The following is an 18,019-nucleotide window of genomic DNA, read 5'->3' as shown; positions in this document are numbered from 1 at the left end:
CAGCAAGACACAATTAAACAGTAAATAACAAACAACATGAAATAAAAGGATAAGAAAAGAGGTCAAATAATAAAAAGCACAAGTTGTTAAGAAGTAGGGCAGTAGAGTACAGCAGTTAAGGATAACTTTTGTGAATGACTGGTCACATGCAATGCTCACGGTGACGGAAATGTTGCACAGATCCCACTGCAAAAAATTCAAATTGAGTTTTTTTTTTCTTCTTCTTTTTCTTGTTCACCATGAGGGTGTTGAGATAGATGGCATGCAATACCCTCTGAAGGGACCCTTCCTGTGGGAGCCCTGGGGAAGGGACCGCTGTGATAACGTGACATGTGAACCAGCACTGTAAGGCCTCGATAAGGGTTCATCAGATACAAGAGTCCACTAAACAGACAGGGGAAGTAGTGATAAGTGGGCGGCTCTGCGTTTGATCCACTTATTTGGTTGTGGTGAAGTTTGGAGCAAAAGAATCCCGGAAGATTCTCATCAGACTTCCCCCTTAATTTGTTTCTCGGAGGGATAGATGGAGCTCACACATGCATCAAACTCATGAAGGAGGACAGAACGGACAATGTGCAACTGGGTTTTGGAATCCCTTGTGAAATAGAGCATTTTGTCAGGTTTATTTATCCATACGAGGAAAAAAAAGAAAGTTGTTTCACCCTTTGTAAAATCTTAATACATTTAAACATGAATAATGGTGACTGTTCAGACAGTGTCAGACAGTGTGGATAGCAGGATTATAACACTCAGCCTGCTAAATGAGGTATTAACACCTCTGTGTCATCCAAACAGGTTTCCGAGGATACACGTAGTTCATATTCCTGCTGATTCATTAGCTCGGGTCTGGAGGGTAATTAGATCTCTGCAGGATCCAGCTTTGTTATTCAGATCTCACATTCCCAAGTCACCTGAGGACAGGTATATTGGTAATTTGAAAGAGACATGACATAAAAATGTTTAGTCAACAGGTTAGTATGAGTCACCATGTCTGGAGATTTGTTGCACCCTTCTTGTTGGAGGGAGGATTTAAAAATAATTTTAAAAACAGACCACTAGATGGCGATACCAGACCATGTTTGCTTTTTCATTGTCACCTCAGTCAGGACATGTAAATGAAATACAGTGCCTTGCGAAAGTATTTGGGCCCCTTGAACTTTGTGACCTTTTGCCACATTTCAGGCTTCAAACATAAAGATATAAAACTGTAATTTTTTGCGAAGAATCAACAACAAGTGGGACACAATCATGAAGTGGAACGAAATTTATTGGATATTTCAAACTTTTTTAACAAATAAAAAACTGAAAAAGTGGGCGTGCAAAATTATTCAACCCCTTTACTTTCAGTGCAGCAAACTCTGTCCAGAAGTTCAGTGAGGATCTCTGAATGATCCAGTGTTGACCTAAATGACTAATGATGATGAATGGAATCCACCTGTGTGTAATCACGTCGCCGTATAAATGCACCTGCACTGTGATCGTCTCAGAGGTCGTTTAAAGCGCAGAGAGCATCATGAAGAACAAGGAACACACCAGGCAGGTCCGAGATACCGTTGTGGAGAAGTTTAAAGCTGGATATGGATACAAAAAGATTTCCCAAGCAAGCTTTAAACATCCCAAGGAGCACTGTGCAAGCGATAATATTGAAGTGGAAGGAGTATCAGACCACTGCAAATCTACCAAGACCTGGCCGTCCCTCTACACTTTCAGCTCATACAAGGAGAAGACTGATCAGAGATGCAGCCAAGAGGTTTCCAGTTTGACTTGGTTCAAAGGTCGTATGGTTGAATTCTGGGGACAAAGTGATGGCAACTGTGGCACACGTATGTAATAAATGAATGCTCTTTTATTTGAAAAAAAAAAAAGAAAAGAAAGTGGCATTAGGAGTGTCTTTTCTGCAGGTTTTCCATGACAGTTAATGAAAATATGACATTGTGGATAACCAAATGCTAAACTTATGCTGACACACTGGTAAGTTGATAAGTCTCTATGGAAATGATGGGATAAATGCAGCGGTTGAGTCTTCATCTGTGGTTGACTGAAGGGCAACACTGAGGATGAGGCTGCTTGTTGGGATCTGGTTTTGACTCATAAGAACTAAAGATTGATGGAAATCATGACTGTACTGCGAGAATGGCTGCATAAAACTTACTTGTGTTGCCATTGTAAAAGGATACCTGCTTATTTTCATTCTAAGTTCATTGTTCGTTTGGTAGAAGGGTCATTTTTGACTCACAACTTCCATCATCTGCCTTTCCTTTTAGTTTGTTCTAATAAAAATCAAATCTACCACACTACATCCCAAAGCCAAGGCAAGGCAGAGCAAGCTAGGTTTATTCGTATAGCACTTTTCATGTACAAGTGCTTTACATGCAAATATATATTTTTAAATGTAAGTAATAGAGTTTTTAAAAGCAGAAATTAAAGACAGACAGACATAAGTTAAAAAGAATTAAACAAATTAGATGCAAGTAATAAAGGCTGTAGTGCATTATGGTGGATTACATTTCTTCACTTTTTTATTGATAAGGTCTCTTCTGCTAGGGCTCTCATTCCACTCACTGTTCGTGACCCCTCAATCTCTGTCACCTGCTCTGCTGCCTTTCACCAGTTTGACCCTGTGACTCTGTCCGGTTTACAGGGGATTGTTGGTCAGTTGAAGCCCTCTGGTTCTCCAAATGATGCTGTCCCTCCTCGACTATTTAAAGAGGTTTTCCCCACTGTTGGAACCTCTGTTCTTGCAGTTATAAATAGTAGTCTGTCCTCAGGTGTGGTCCCTGTACATTTTAAACATGCAGTTGTACAACCCCTGATTAAAAAACCTGGACTAGATCCTGCAGCTCTTGCCAATTTCAGGCCGATCTCCAAACTACCCTTTCTGTCAAAAATCCTCGAGAAGATAGTTTGCAGTCAGTTAATGGCCTTTTTGAAAGACCACAACATTCTTGAGGTATTCCAATCCGGTTTTAAATCTTTGCACAGCACCGAATCAGCCCTTTTAAGAGTTTTTAATGATATCTTTTTAGCCACAGATTCAGGTGACTGTGCTATTCTTGTGCTTTTAGATCTAACGGCAGCTTTTGACACAGTGGACCATAACATTTTAATTTCTCGCTTGGAGCAGTGGGTGGGCATCAGGGGCGTAGCACTGGAATGGTTCAGGTCATACTTGGCAGACCGAACCTTCTGTGTCAGCCTTGGCGACTCTGTGTCCTCCTCCGCTCCTCTCTCTTGTGGGGTTCCGCAGGGCTCGGTCCTCGGCCCTCTCTTGTTCTCCCTGTATCTGCTCCCGCTTGGCTCCATACTTAGGAAGCATGGGATTTTTTATCATTTTTATGCAGATGACAGTCAGATTTATGTCCCACTTAAAAAGAAAGACAATTACTCAGTTACTGCCCTACTTAAGTGTCTTGACGACATAAAGGCCTGGATGTCTCTGAACTTTTTAAACTTCAATGAGAAAAAGACTGAAGTGATGGTTTTTGGTGGCACCACTGGAACACCCATTCCAGATCTGGGGCCCTTGGCCCAGCATGTAAAGCCAACCATCACCAACCTAGGGGTCAAAGTGGATGCAGCTCTAAAGCTTGACAGCCAGATCAGGGCGGTTGTCAAATCCAGTTTTTATCACTTGCGGCAGCTGGCTAAAATAAGGCCAATTCTTTCAAGACGGCAGCTTGAAACAGTAATACATGCCTTTGTCACCACTAGACTGGACTACTGCAACGCCCTCTATGTGGGGGTTAGTGCTTCTTCCATCTCCCGTCTCCAGATGGTCCAAAATGCTGCAGCACGCCTTTTAACTGGCACTCGCAAATTTGAGCACATTTCCCCCATTTTAGCTTCCCTCCACTGGCTGTCCATACAGTCCCGGATTCATTTTAAAATTCTTTTATTTGCTTTTAAATCCTTGAATGGTCTTGCCCCGCTGTACCTCTCTGAGCTCCTACACCCTTATTCCCCCAGTCGCTCTCTCAGGTCAGCTGATCAGCTGCTCCTGAGAGAGCCTAAGAGGAAGCTCAGAGGGGACCGCGCCTTCGCTGTTGCAGCTCCAAAACTTTGGAACAACCTGCCTCAGCAAATAAAACAGGCCTCCTCTCTGTCTGTTTTTAAATCTCTTCTTAAAACCCACCTTTTCTCCGTGGCTTTTAACACTTAGCAAGACAGTTGTGCTTATTTTATCCTTTTTAGTATTTTATTCTTTTATCTTCTATTTTATCCTTTTTATTGACTTAACTTATCATGATTGTTTCATTTATGTGCCCTGTGCCTTATGGTGTGTTGTCTTTTATTTGCCTGTCCAGCACTTTGGACCATGTTGGTGTTTTTAAAGTGCTTTATAAATAAAGTTGTATTGTATTGTACTGAAACGCAGCAGTAAATTAACAGATTTTCAGCCTTGACTTTAAGCAAATGAGAGTGCCAGTATCCCAGATGCATTCTGGGAGTTTGTTCCACAGATGAGGAGCATAAAAACTGAACGCTGCCTCACCTGTTTGGTTCTAACCCTGGGTACAGAAAGTGGGCGTGACCCTGGTTGGCTCATAAAGGACCAGGAGATCCAAGATGTCACATGTACAGATGTAAAGTCCATATTGTGTGACCCATCAGAAAATACAGCAGCAAGTATTGAAAGAACAAGTGTAAACAGAGACGTTTGCTTCATTTAATCTAAATGCGATGCCTCCTTTCAGACACTTGTCGGCGCTGTTGTTCAGGCAACAGACACTACAGAGCTAGGAACCTTTAATAAGATCAAATAAATCCCAAAGGGCCACCAAAAGCGACTGGCACACCAGCCCTGGAAACGCTTCCCCGCTTCTTGTGTTGATCATATTTATTACTGGGATGGCAGTGCTCTGCCTCAAATCGTAGCTTCTGGAAGAATTTATTTCTGAAAGCCTGTTATTTAGACATGGGATGTTATTACAGTGCTGCACATGCACTGCACGTCTCCTGGTCTGTATACAGTTGGCAAAAAAATGGTGGGGGTTCACTTTAACAGGTTGTGGATACAGAGTTTTGAACTCAGTGACTCATCACAGACGCCCCATAATTTCCAGGAGGCGGCACACCCTGAAGTTCCAACTTATGCCCTTGGCATGCTCACAAGCATCGATGCATTTAGCACGGCGCTGGCAAACAGCACATTAATCTTTGGAAAACTGAGACATGAAAACTAAAACGTAATTTTCAATCCTCCGAGATGAGTGCATTTCTATCAGATTGGTGGGCGCAATTATCAGCGTGATTACCGCCTCTTACATCTGATAGGGCCTCTTTCCTACAATAAAGGAGGAAAATGGGAGTAATGGTGAGAAGAAAATGCAATCTAAATGTCAGACAAGCACTTGATTATCCACTTAGAGACACAGTGTCTGTGTTTAAGCTAAGCTATGCCATCTCACTTTCCCCCCTTCTGCCTGATCCCTAAAACATTACTGGCCACACCATATTGATTTTTCATCCTTCTCCATATCGCCTTGCAGTTAAAAGAATTTACACCAGACTATCAACGTTTCAAAGGCCTCCCCTCCCCATGCTGCATGGCCCGGATCCTCTGAGCTGCATCGAGGGCACACTCTGAGCTTGTCCCTCATTAGACCCACTTGTGAGTACGTACCTGAGAAAGAAAGACATGCAACTTCACAACAGAGACAAAAAAGACATTTGTGTTGGTAACTATTTGGACAACAGCCAAGAGCAGCAAAGGTGAGTCTAAAGCTGCTTCCTTTCCTGCTTTCTTCTTTCTTTATCATTTATATTATCAAAATCAGTTCACAATAGCAGTTTATATTATTTCAGGTCAAATTGTGTCCTATTTTGACTGTATTTTACTTCCTCTTGGGAATATGTGCAACAAATAAAATGTATTGCTGCAGATGTGCAATTTCAATTGTTGAAGGTGAATCTAGAGTTTAAGGTTAAGTTCAAAATGTGTTGTCAATACCAAAAAACACATTTTCTCCATGCCTGAGGTGTGAGCATTGAGGTAAAGTAACAACATGATCAATTAAAACTGCAAATACACCAAAAAGAACATGGTTGACTTGGAGAACAGGAGAAAGGAAATCAGTTTAAGTTTCGAGATAGTTTTGTTCAAACTGACACTTTCAATTGTGTTATTAGATGACCACATCCACATGAGAAAATCAATTATCTTCCATATTGCGGGCTGATAATTGCCATAATCCGCGCAATGAGAAGCGATGCGCGCTCTCGCTCGGAGCCGCGCCTGCAGCGACGCGCCGCTTCTGCTGCAAGTGACCGACTTGGTGACCTTAGCAGCTTTCCACGGGCACATTGATTTTTCTCCAACATTACGGATAATTGCTGGATGCTGTGAATCCTATCCTCCCAGGGCAGCAGGGAGGAGCTTGGGCTTGTGTGTTGACACAGGAGTGGCGCGTCTGATTTGAGGAATGTGATCCTGGGATCTCAGTGACCGTGACGTCTGTGGACTTCTGCGCGCATCCTGCTTCGATAGATGGTTGCTGCAGATATTTGTGCCCTGTTCTGTTGCAGTTAGTTGTTTTTATGAAAATATAAGGATGTACTGTCTTCCAGATCCATTAAGCTCATTCACAAACCGTTCAATCACTTATTGCATGATCGGTATTTTTCTAATGAAAACACAGATAATCATCCTGCTTTATATTTCCCAGACAAAAGGCTTGAGTCACGTGGAATAAATGAAGTTGACAGCTTTTACAAATACATTTATTAACTCTGGTGTGGGCCCGGCAGTAGTTATTAATATACTGATGTGCATTTTTCTGTTCCGCATGGAGCGACTCTCATCATTTTATGCAAATGACTGCATCAACTGTTTGTTCTGCTCCATAAAGTAATGAAAAAGTCCCTCCCAGTGCTATGTGAATCACAAATCTGCTTTGATGGACTGAAAACCAACTCCTTGCTTGTTTTCAAGTCTTTTCACGGTAGAAATAACTCCAGAATGTATGTATTTTTTAGTTTTGATGCTATAGCCTGCCTTATTTGTTTCACGTGCCCCTTGAATGTATTTAACTAAGCAAACAGTTGCAGTCATGTAAGCTGTCAGATGAATTTTTCAAAGCATGCCACTTTACTTTGTTGTAAGGAAACTAATGAGCCGTCCGCCCACATGCGGTGAACAACGCGTAAATTCAGAGCGCACACTTCTTATTATCACAATCTTATGTCATCGCCGTTATAAACCCAAGAGAACACGCTTTACATGACTCTTAGCTGCACATGCGGCGCACTGTTATTGCTCTCTGTCCCCAGTCTAAGTGCTGCGACCTGTGTGACACAGAAAAACAGGCCACCAATGCGGCGCGCTTTGGCCCAGGGGCGAGTGTTGCGCCACATGATTGGATGGATTCGTGTGCAGTTTTCACTTACTGAAAGGTCTGCATTAACATCAAACCGCACTCCATTGTGGCCATGTGGCCATATGGTCATGCCAGTTCCCCAATAAACCGAGACGTTTTACGTGATTAGTGCGGCGCGCAGCCTGCATGGCGCAGCTTTATTCAGGTGTACGCCTTGCATGAAAAAAAAAAAAAAAGAAGACGTTTGATTGAAAAACAAGCTCAGACTCTCGGGTAGGACGCCTTATTCTTACAGAACAAGCTGAACTTTCACTTGTCATGAACTCCTGTGTGTACATGGCATGCGCTGCGTTATGCAAGCAGCTCCATTTGCTTGCAGAGGCAGACACGTGCCTCAGTTCATAACTAATGGAAGACTGTGTATGCCGTTCATGCATGAAAGAATCAGCATGGTATAATCCAGTGTCAACTACCATGATGTTAAAATAGCTTTGGGAAAATGCACTAAAATAAGAATAACAATAATAATTTAAATACAAAAAAATAAGAGAAAATGCTTAAAATATACTGCTTTTAAAATAAATCAAAGTAAAAAGGCAATACCTGATGCTACTGTGCAATATTAAGGTTAAAACCTAATTCGTTGGTTTATATAGGATTTAGTTTTGGCGGGTAGGGGTGACAGTTGGCAGGCAGACAGTGATAGAGTCTGGATTAAGGCTAAGGCTTAATTTTTAAGCTCTAATGGATGATAAAACACATGGCATTTCCAAATGATTTGCATTGTAGATAGGTCAAATATTTTAGACATTGTAATTTAATTGCATGCTAAAAAACAAAAACTGCACTGTATTTATTAAACAATAAGTGGTGATGTTTATGATACTCATTGCTCAAATCATTTTGCTGGAAAAATATTACAACCCTAAAAGTGTTTAGGAAAGCAGCAGTGTTGTTGAATCCCGTCCAAACAGAACATCCCTTTCATGAGAGCTGATGGAGATAGTCTTAACCAGCACAGCAATCCATTGAAGTGCAGCTGTTCAACATTGATCTCTCTGGGTTTTCTAATGCACTGGCCCGGAATGTGATGTTATTTCATTATTGAGGCAGAAGCGACAAGCACGGTCTCCTCCCTCAGGGCACGGGCTATTCACTTGGACAGGCGCACTGTATGTAATAATAACTGTATGGCCAAGTTGGACGAGTTCAGTTGACTGCCGAGTCAAATTCAAAGCAGAGAGAAAGTCTGGAGTCTGGGGGGAGTACAAGGGCCTTCAGCGGTGGAAAAAAGGGCTTGAGAAAAAAGCCTGGACAGGGAAAAACAGACTCAAGTACCGCAGCAAACTTGAGCAGGCTTGTCAACAACGATGGACCACGATGACAACGATCTGGGCATCTTCACAGTCATTCAGTGAGTAGTGTGCTGTCAGATGATGTTTTGTGCTTCCTTCATAATTCAGCCAGGCATATCACTAATGATGAGAGCATCAATGCTACTAATAGCAAGAGGGTTGGTTGTTTGGGAATAAATGCAGTCGAGGGTGATTAATGCAAGTCGTATTTTAGCTTCTCACTTCAGCTCTAATGACTCTTAGTCAATGTCCATGAGGAACAGTGAATTTATTGTGCTTGTTATGATGGAAGTGGCTGAATGAAGGCTACTGGTAATTCAAACATGTATTCCCACTGATTTGCCATAATGATGTGCGTTTGTGTTCATTTTATAAGTCTGTGTATAATTTGTTACTACAGCTTGTATTAAACATATATGTATTTGTTTTATGTGCTCAGGAGACGTGGTATGTACTGCCCCAGTGAGTTTTTTTACTCTGTTAAAGTTATGCTATTAGATACCCTACTGTCACAGAAAAAAACAGCCCTAAAAAATAACTTTTCAGTTTATGGCATCGTTCCATGTGCATCCGTTCGAGGCTCCAGTTATTGTGCTTGGCCCACTTATCAGCATTTGGTAGCCAACATTGATAGTTAAGTCATGTAAAGACAAACAGGGCACAGTAACTTGCAAGCCTTTAATAACATCTTAAGTTGAAAGTAGTGCAAAGTCTGCATCAAACGATGAATATGAGGAAATATTTTTTTCAGTTATCACGTTTTGCAAATAGGTACTGGAAAAGAAAGTGGTTGTTGACTTAATAATCGACTCTTTGTGCCTCTGGAACAATCTGACGTGATTAATGACACAACTGGATGAAAAAAAAATAGCATTTTTCTTTCATGTGCAACCAAAATGACTAGTTATGATGCATGTCTGCCCCTGAGGTGCATTTTTCTGGCCACTCGTTCAATAACAGCCGTGTAAATAGCTTTCACTGCAATCTGACAAGTTTATTCATTTAATTGATGCACACCAAGAAATGGAAATATTCATGTATGCACTATTTTAACTCAATGTGCACCAAATACATGTTCAAGCATGCACTTGATATATTTGTTGTGCTAAAAGCACTGGTTGCTAGGAGCTTGTGGGGGTTTAGGCAGGAGCCTTTTCACCTGGACTTTGCATTTTCCTCCAGTTGTGGTTTAGATTATCTCGAAGGTCCTGTGGATTAAGGATTCTAAATTGTTAGATGTGAATGTGTAAATGTTAGTCCTGGGACAGACTAATAAACTGTCTAGGGCACTAGAAGGCATCCCCAGCAGGCAAATAGAGACCCAGGAACCCTAAGATAACACAATCTAAGTTTATTCAGCTTAAACTGAGGTCAAGTGGGAAACTTGTCAAATCAAAATTCGAAATTCATTTTATATTGATAAAATAATGGACGAAATGTCCTCTAGGTGAGAGCAGAAGGACAAACCGGCCTGTTATCATTGCACAGTTTAAAATCCATGACAGGAAGCATTCGTTTGTGATGGCTACATCAGTTCAAAGTGTCCTATTTTTCTTTAAATGCATTGAGTTTTTTAGGTAGACAAACTCCCAAGTACATTTTACATGTTTTTCATGCAGCTGCTAAATCAACTGTTGCTGCAGTCCCGACTTGTCACCAATTTTTGATGTATTATGAAATATCATAATGTAGCACAAGAGACCCGGAAATGACGCACATTTCAGATTCTCCAACAAAGATGAGATCAAAAAAACAAAAACATGTTCCTTTGAAAGCATCAAAAGCTCTCAAAAGAAGAAGCAGCAAGACGTCGGTGAACTTTCTCTTGTGCCAACTTATTTAAAACACTCATGTGGTATCAAATCAAAAAAAAAAATTTTTGTTTGAAAATGTGCTGTTTGGTCTCTATTTGATGCGGTGGCTGTAAGTGGACCTAACGAGAACAAAGTGCAAGGCTGTGAAACTGCCGGATTGTTCTGTGTGCACAGCTAATTACCCGTTGCATGTTGGGATATATTCAACCTGCAGCAGCCTTGAACAGGATGCGTTGCTGAGGAGGATGATTGGATAAATGGATCTAGCAAACATGACCTGTCAATGAGCATGTTTAATAACCTGTAGGTGAGGCGGGCACACAGTTGCCATGGCGTTGGGTGTTTTCTTTTCTTTTGGTGCCTCCATTAAAGGCACCACACTGAATGGGCTGCAGCCTTTCTGCTTTGAAAGTCATCAGCAGGTGTTGTGAAACCTGAAAACCAAATCCATAATCTTTTCAAGGCATGGCGTAGTACTTCACTTCTTATCCCAATTAGTCACGCCGCTGAATATTCATGGCACCACACCGTTCAGAACTTTAAACTCTTTCCTAAAAGATATTTAATTCAATGAATAAATCAACCGCAGCCTTGGCATAATTACTGCCACAGAGATTGGGGAGTGGGGGGAGATGCTGAGGTTGCACACACACTCAAAGATAAAGGTTCATAAACAGAAACACACACACAAAACAAAACCTTGAAGAGTGGCTAGGTCAGGGTGTCGCCTGACAGTGGCTCACATGCAAAAATCCTAAATGCTACCTTTCAGAAAGTAGTAGAAGCTTCTAAATTGCATGGTCTTGTTAGGACCTGGCATTAACAAGCACACCCAGCGATCCAAGCACAAGTGTACAGCTCTAAGCAGCATGTTCACACCTGGCATTAACGTGTGTTGAGTGTAGGGATGTAGCGGTATACGGGATCTCGGTATACCGTGGTGGTGTAAAGCCATGGTGGTGACACCGTGAGATTCCCAAGGTCACGGTGACGGCAATTAATTTATTATTTTAATATTATGATGTCTACAGTAGCTGCAGATGTACAAGACATTTCTACGTCGCTTTGCAATGCTTTGTTGTAGATTAATGGTTTATTTGGCGCATGGCAGTGACGTCAGGCCAAAGTGCAACTTGAATTTGACTAAAGAAAGAAAAAAAATGAAATAAAGACAGAGAAAGATGGACTATAATAGATGGATGCATAATAGAGGCAGTATGACTATATACTTCTTCAGATAAGGCCTCTACTATAGTATATATATATATATATATATATATATATATATATATATATATATATATATATATATATATATATATATATATATATATATATATATATATATATATATATATATATATATATATATATATATATATATATATATATATATATATATATATATATATATATATATATATATATATATATATATATATATATATATATATATATATATAGAGAGAGAGAGAGAGAGAGACTTTAATGACTAAATATAAATAATTACATTTAGCTGACACTTAAGCATAAACCAAATATAGGTTGTTTTAGTTTGTCCATACTTAATACTAAATACTAAAGTACTATCACCGTGAAATACCACGGTATACTGTACCGTCAACGTACCATACTGTAAACTCTCAGACATTACATCCCTAGCTAAGTGACAACTTGTGATTCGATCAGTTGTCACAAGTCGATCACTAAATATAACCTCTATATTACATATACACTATAGTCAGATTAAATTATGTAAGCAAGTACATGCATTCAAAGCCTATTTTTTTTTTTTTTTTTTTATATTTTTATCCCGGTTTTTTCCCCATTTTATCACCCAGTGCTCCTACCTAACAGTCCTGTGCATTGCCATCCTCTACCAACCCCGGGAGGGCCCTGCACTGAGCTCAGGTCTCCTCCTTAACCTGAGGAGTGAGCAGGCCGCATCTTGGGGTTTCTCTGGCCGGACGTAGCGCGTGGAAGGATCACGTTATTCCGGCCAGATCCTCCCCACCCCATCTGGCGCCCCGGTTGGCCAGAGGGGGCATGTGTAGCCCAGGACTGTGTGCATGTTTTTGTGAGGGTAGCTCCCATTAGCTACCCAGGGGAACACGGGGAGAACATGCAAACTCCACACAGAAAGATCCTTTCGCCAACCCCACCCATGGTGCGGGCACTGAAGTCATGGGGGAACTAACACGCACTTCAGCACCCACAGCGTCCCCGGCGGGAATCGAACCAAGGACCTTCTTGCTGTGAGACGGCTGCACTACCTGCTGCGCCACCGTGCCCCTCTCAAAGCCTATTTTTCTAGTGCTTTATTTATGACGTATGAGGAAGGTTGATGTTGTAACTCATTTCCGTCTCAGTGCATCAAATATGAAGCTTTTTTTTTTGATTGATAAGTAGGCCAAACTTTTGTTTTGAACATATCTTAATAGCTACACTAAAGTTATAATGCTAGTTATTTCAGATTTGCTGCTGTGAATATGGAATATGCCTTGTAGAGTGACATTAGGAGGAGGATGGTGCACTTTGTCGTCTCTTAAGGCTTTTTGACGTCTAAGAAGAAAGATGACCGTTGAAAGAATCGCCATGGTGGAGTTGCTGTGACAAAAGTCAACGCTATGACTGACATCCAAACTTGGTCTCTTCTCTTGAGTCATGACCAGGAACACATTTTCCTTAAAGCAGCACAACGTAACTTTCAGCTTTTGTTGAGTTTGGCGTCTCCTTTGGACAAAAGCGGTAGTGCTTTACCAGTAGTGTGGCAGGGTTCCTACCATCCACCTCAAAGTTACATAGTGCCAGTGAAGGCGATACAGACCCCCCCAGACCATGACAGAGGTGTCATTAAACCTGTTGTAAGTTGATGTACCATCACAATGACTCTGGAAATATGATATTAAGGTGGAAAAGTTACGTAGTGTCGCTTTAACCTCCTTGGTCTGTAAGCATTTTTAGCACATAAAAAAGCCACTAAAGAAAGGTTCATTTTCATTTGTTATTTATTTACCGCCCCGCATTCTGATGATTGAACATCCCACCACATCAGGTCGTAGCCTACAAGGCAAGTCAAGGCAAGACAAGGCAAGTTTATTTCTATAACACAATTAAACAACAAGGTGATTCAAAGTGCTTTACAGGAGGAAACATCGTAAAGTTTGTGTGCACCGTTCTCGACAGACGTCTTACCCAAGATTAAGCAGATCCAAGAAGTGCAGCCTGAGACGTAATGATCTTATGAGACTGCAAAAATGGTGCAGTCTGCAGAAGCCTTCATGCTAGGAGCTGACACATAAACGTTCATGCTTCCCTTATTCGATCTGGAGTGGTATGGTTACATAATGTGCATTTCTGGCTGCCCACTTGTGATTGGCTCCCTTTGGACAGATATTAATGCCAGGTCTAAACAGGGCCTGTGATGCTGTCTGCAGTGCAGCTTATATGACATATGATCCCACGGTTGCTTCTTGAAAGCATTTCCTGCAAATATCAAGCAATACAAGTTTAAATGCCACATAATCCAAAAACATTATTCTTGACAAAATTTCAGCACTGTTGAGTTTTAAATGCCCGAGCGTTACAACTTACTAATGTCAGCCGTTTCAAATCGGACTAAGAGAAAAGCGAGTTTAGCACAGCAAGGTTTTATCGGTCAAAGCTTCAGCCGTAGTCGCCTTAGATCACGTTTCGGTCTGACCCTAATATCCTCTGCCACTCATGCCAGCCTCTGGGCCACACACCCAAATGGGCAGACATAACTGTCCAGAATACGCTGATTCTCTCAATCCCCCTGCCACTGGACACTGTGGCTTCATTCGAAACGAATCATTCGACACGCACTCCTTCTCCTCAGTGCATCCGTCAGTCTTACTGTGTACTGCAAAAAAAAAAAAAAAAACAGTGTGAGTCACCATAATACTTTACTTTACTTAAAAAAAAAAAGAATAACAATAATTAAATCATTGCACTCCCAGATTCAGACCATCGGTCTCCAATTTCTTTTTCTATTTTGGCAAACACATCCAACCCTGACCCTGAGCAGAAGTGACAACTTTCTTTGTTCTATGTATCACTCTCAGCAAAGGCACATTGACTCACTCTACAGAGTCTTACAAGTTGTGACATTTTATCAGAGACTGGCTGCTGCAAAGATGAAGAAATAGCTGCAACTTGTAGCTTGGAATTCAACGACACTCATCTACAATCCATTTCCGTGCACCTCCCTCATCACATTGAGGGTCACGAGGTGCCGGAGCCCATTTCAGCTGTCAAAACAACGTTTTTACTCTTTGTACAATTGAATTAATTTATCCTACTGTTTTGTATCAAGCCCTTCCTTTCGTGACAGATAGTTATATTCAAACACATTATTTCACAGGAAAAGCAGATGACTTTAAATAATGTGTTTGATGTCGGCTTTGTGAAGCCATGTGTTTGAACGATTGGGATATCAGAGCCAATTGTTTGATTAATTTGCAAGGCCGCTTTTATCTACACTGTCAGAGTCAGATGAAAGTAACCTCCCTGGATCAGAGATGAGGTTAACTGGCTCTGTGATTCATTTCAATGACTCTGAACTAATTGAAATGGCTCTACATCTTGAACGAGATTTCAAAAGAATTATCACAAAAGCAATCAGATGCTTCAGGCATTTCTTTTTAATTTTTTTCTGACTTGTCCCTCACATTCCCAGTTTTATTAGTACTGTTGCATCAGTGCCGTGTCCATCCGTGCCGGGTGGATTGCACATATGTTTTGAAGACTCTTTTGAATTACATCATCAGGAGTTTATCAGCTGAACTGCTTTGAAAGCTCTAAACAAACGTACGGTTCGGGCGTCCCGGCATGCAGCTGTGAGGCAGAGACCTCAGCTGGAGAGGGAAACACATCAGGCTCTCCTGTCTCACCGGCTGCTCCTGCTGCTTTCGTGAGGACGTTTGTGTGTGTGTGTGTCACCTTTACTGACATTATTTCCCGAAAAGATACCACATCCATGACACTTGATCCCAGAATATTTGAGGGGGAAATTCCTGGAAGCTGACTGCATTCCTTATTTGCATTAACTGTGCTCCTCATATACTCACAATGCAACACCCTTATTCCCATTTCTCTCTCCTCCACTCTCATCTCCCACCAGCATCGCCACCCCGGTACCTCCCTCCCTTTTGCTCGGGTTGTCTCTGCCTCTCTCCAAAGCTGTTGTTACTGTGCGGCTCCTGCACATCATTCCACCGCGATGGAAATTAAATGAAGGTGGCTTAACGCAGCTAACAGAGGCATGCTTTGAAGGATGTAACCGGGGGAAGCTGCGCTGCCAGATCCTTTTCCATGGGCTGTGGATTTGTGCCGCCGAGGCGAGGACACAGCAATCACTCAGCCATGCAGAGGCTCAGACAACAGGACTAATCTCTCCACCTGACTTGTGGAAGCTTCACTTTTTTCTGAATTATTTATTCCCCCCATCGCCAAATACAGTACAGGACAATGGAGCCGGAGTGAAGGAGAATTTGAATGTGTAGCCTTGACTGCAGTCTGTAGCACACATGGATGTGTTCAGCTTTGTGAAGATGCCAAAGCTGCCAGGGTGAGTCTGACGGATGCTGCTGTGTGTTTGCCTGTGTGCGGCTGTGCCGGGCCGTTTTCTGGAGGGAGGTGTTTTCGTATGTTCCGTCAGTGACATGGGAATCACATGTGGTGCCAGGGAAGGAAAATGTTGAGGTATTGATTGTTCAAGGGGGCAAGTTTTGCAGTCATGTATGAATGAATGAGCAAGTAGGATAAGCAGGATTGGTGGTTGATGCAAAAGCTGATTGAACCCATCCGTCTGAACTGTTTGCATCTAAGTTCATTTGTATCTTATATAAGACTAAAAGCAGCTATCATTTAATTGTTGAAGCATTTTGTAACGTGATTAAAATATGTGTTTTGAAGCGTTGTCCTGTATTTCAATAATATTAGCACTGATTTGTTCATTCATTAATTCTGTCTGCAGAATCGGTTATTGGTCATCAGAATCAGTATGAAAACAACTGGTCAAGTTCACAAACCTTTGAAAATGCAATGAAAATGAAAATCTACAACAGCCACAAATGGAGAAACTAGCCCCGATTTCATTCTTATTTCCTTTTTACTTGGTGAATATTAGTGTAGGAGGAATCTGAAAACAGGACATTAAACTAATTTATGAAGCATTTGTTCACTGCCAGCTCACTTTATGCAGCCGTGGGTCTGCCAGTGCACATTAATCCTCCCGGGAAATTTGTGTCCATCATCACTGGCTGCTGGTGGGGACAATTGATGATCATAAACAAAAGATATTGAACGTGACAAATCTACTCTGTGTCACAGGACTATATAATCTCGCTTATGAGTCATCAACACACTGCACTAGAAATGTTTCTTTTTTCATTTGAAAACAAGAAAAACACATACTGTACACATGTCGCATGAAAATGAACAATTTGGCAGCAGTTGTTTGCTTGTGTTGTGTGGAAATGACATGACATTCCTGTTGGTAGCAGCTACAGGTAGCAGCAATTTTCCATTATGTAACAGGAGCATTGTTTCCCAGTTAGTGTCCCTCTACAACAGCATGTGTGATGTGGTTCCCAGTGGACCACCAACGTCACTGCAACCTGTCACTGTTAATAACGCCGCACTCTGATGTCCCTGATTATGAGTTACCACTGCTACACTGGCATTTTTTTCATCTTTTGTTGTTTATTTTATCTCTCAGCTGCCAGCAGATATTTAAGTCAGCAGGATGCTGTTTCGTTAAGCTTGATAAAGGGTTTCACAGCTGAACCCGCTGTTTGCTTATGGAGGGCTTCATTTTAATGTCTTATTGACCTGAAAGAAAATTCTTTATGTAAGAACCTAGCCAGCATTTCTTTCCATCTGAGCATTATTTTTGTTTTGTTTCTTTTACAGCCTGAAATCAGAAAGAAGCAGGGAGAAGATTCTTAGAACCTATACTTATATCGTCATTATCGTTTAATTTAATTTGCTAATACAGGCCTCCTTGTATTTTAGGGCAGAACCACATTCCAAAAGAAAGTGGGACACTAAAGCTTTTATCACTTTGTAATATTGCCAGATGTTCTGATATTGAGGTTAAACCTTGTCTGTCTTATTTATCCTCATTCCTTCATATAAACCAGTTTAACAATTCAGGTTCATTACAGATTTTCTTTGTTTCAAAGTTCTCTGCGCGTCTGCTGCTGGGAACGAGTCAGGGCTTCAGGCACAAACGTGTGCAGGATGTTTTTGCATTGTCTTGTTAAAAAATGCATGGGAATCCATTGAAAAGATGTTTTTCTTCAAGGCAGCAGATGTTGCACTGAAGTCTTTATGTATTTTTTTGCCCAATAATGCGTCCAAAACACAAGCGCTAATTAACTTTGCCAAGGGAGCTGAAGCAGTTCCACGCCATCATAGACCAATCAGAGCTCTAAATTGTTGACCAAAGCAATCCCAGGCCTTGCCCATGTGTTTACAGGCTACTGTTGTTGATTCTCTGCTGGTTAAG

The 18,019-nt window shown here is 41.3% G+C and overlaps 1 protein-coding gene across 1 annotated transcript in view; it reads left to right on the top strand.

Annotated features, from left to right (window-relative positions):
• Positions 1-5,556: 5,556 nt before the first annotated feature.
• The window catches only part of frmpd4 (FERM and PDZ domain containing 4), a 44,106-nt gene continuing 31,643 nt past the window's right edge, over positions 5,557-18,019 (top strand). The window contains exon 1 of the mRNA XM_061723416.1: positions 5,557-5,712. Within this exon, the coding sequence (XP_061579400.1) occupies positions 5,639-5,712 (74 nt within the window). The 5' untranslated portion in view covers positions 5,557-5,638. The remainder of the gene's footprint in view (positions 5,713-18,019) is intronic.

The sequence above is a fragment of the Cololabis saira genome, chromosome 6, assembly GCF_033807715.1.
Source record: "Cololabis saira isolate AMF1-May2022 chromosome 6, fColSai1.1, whole genome shotgun sequence".
NCBI lineage: Eukaryota > Metazoa > Chordata > Actinopteri > Beloniformes > Belonidae > Cololabis > Cololabis saira.
The sequence above is the reverse complement of the archived record's forward strand: the minus strand, read 5'-3'. Positions and strand labels throughout refer to the sequence as shown.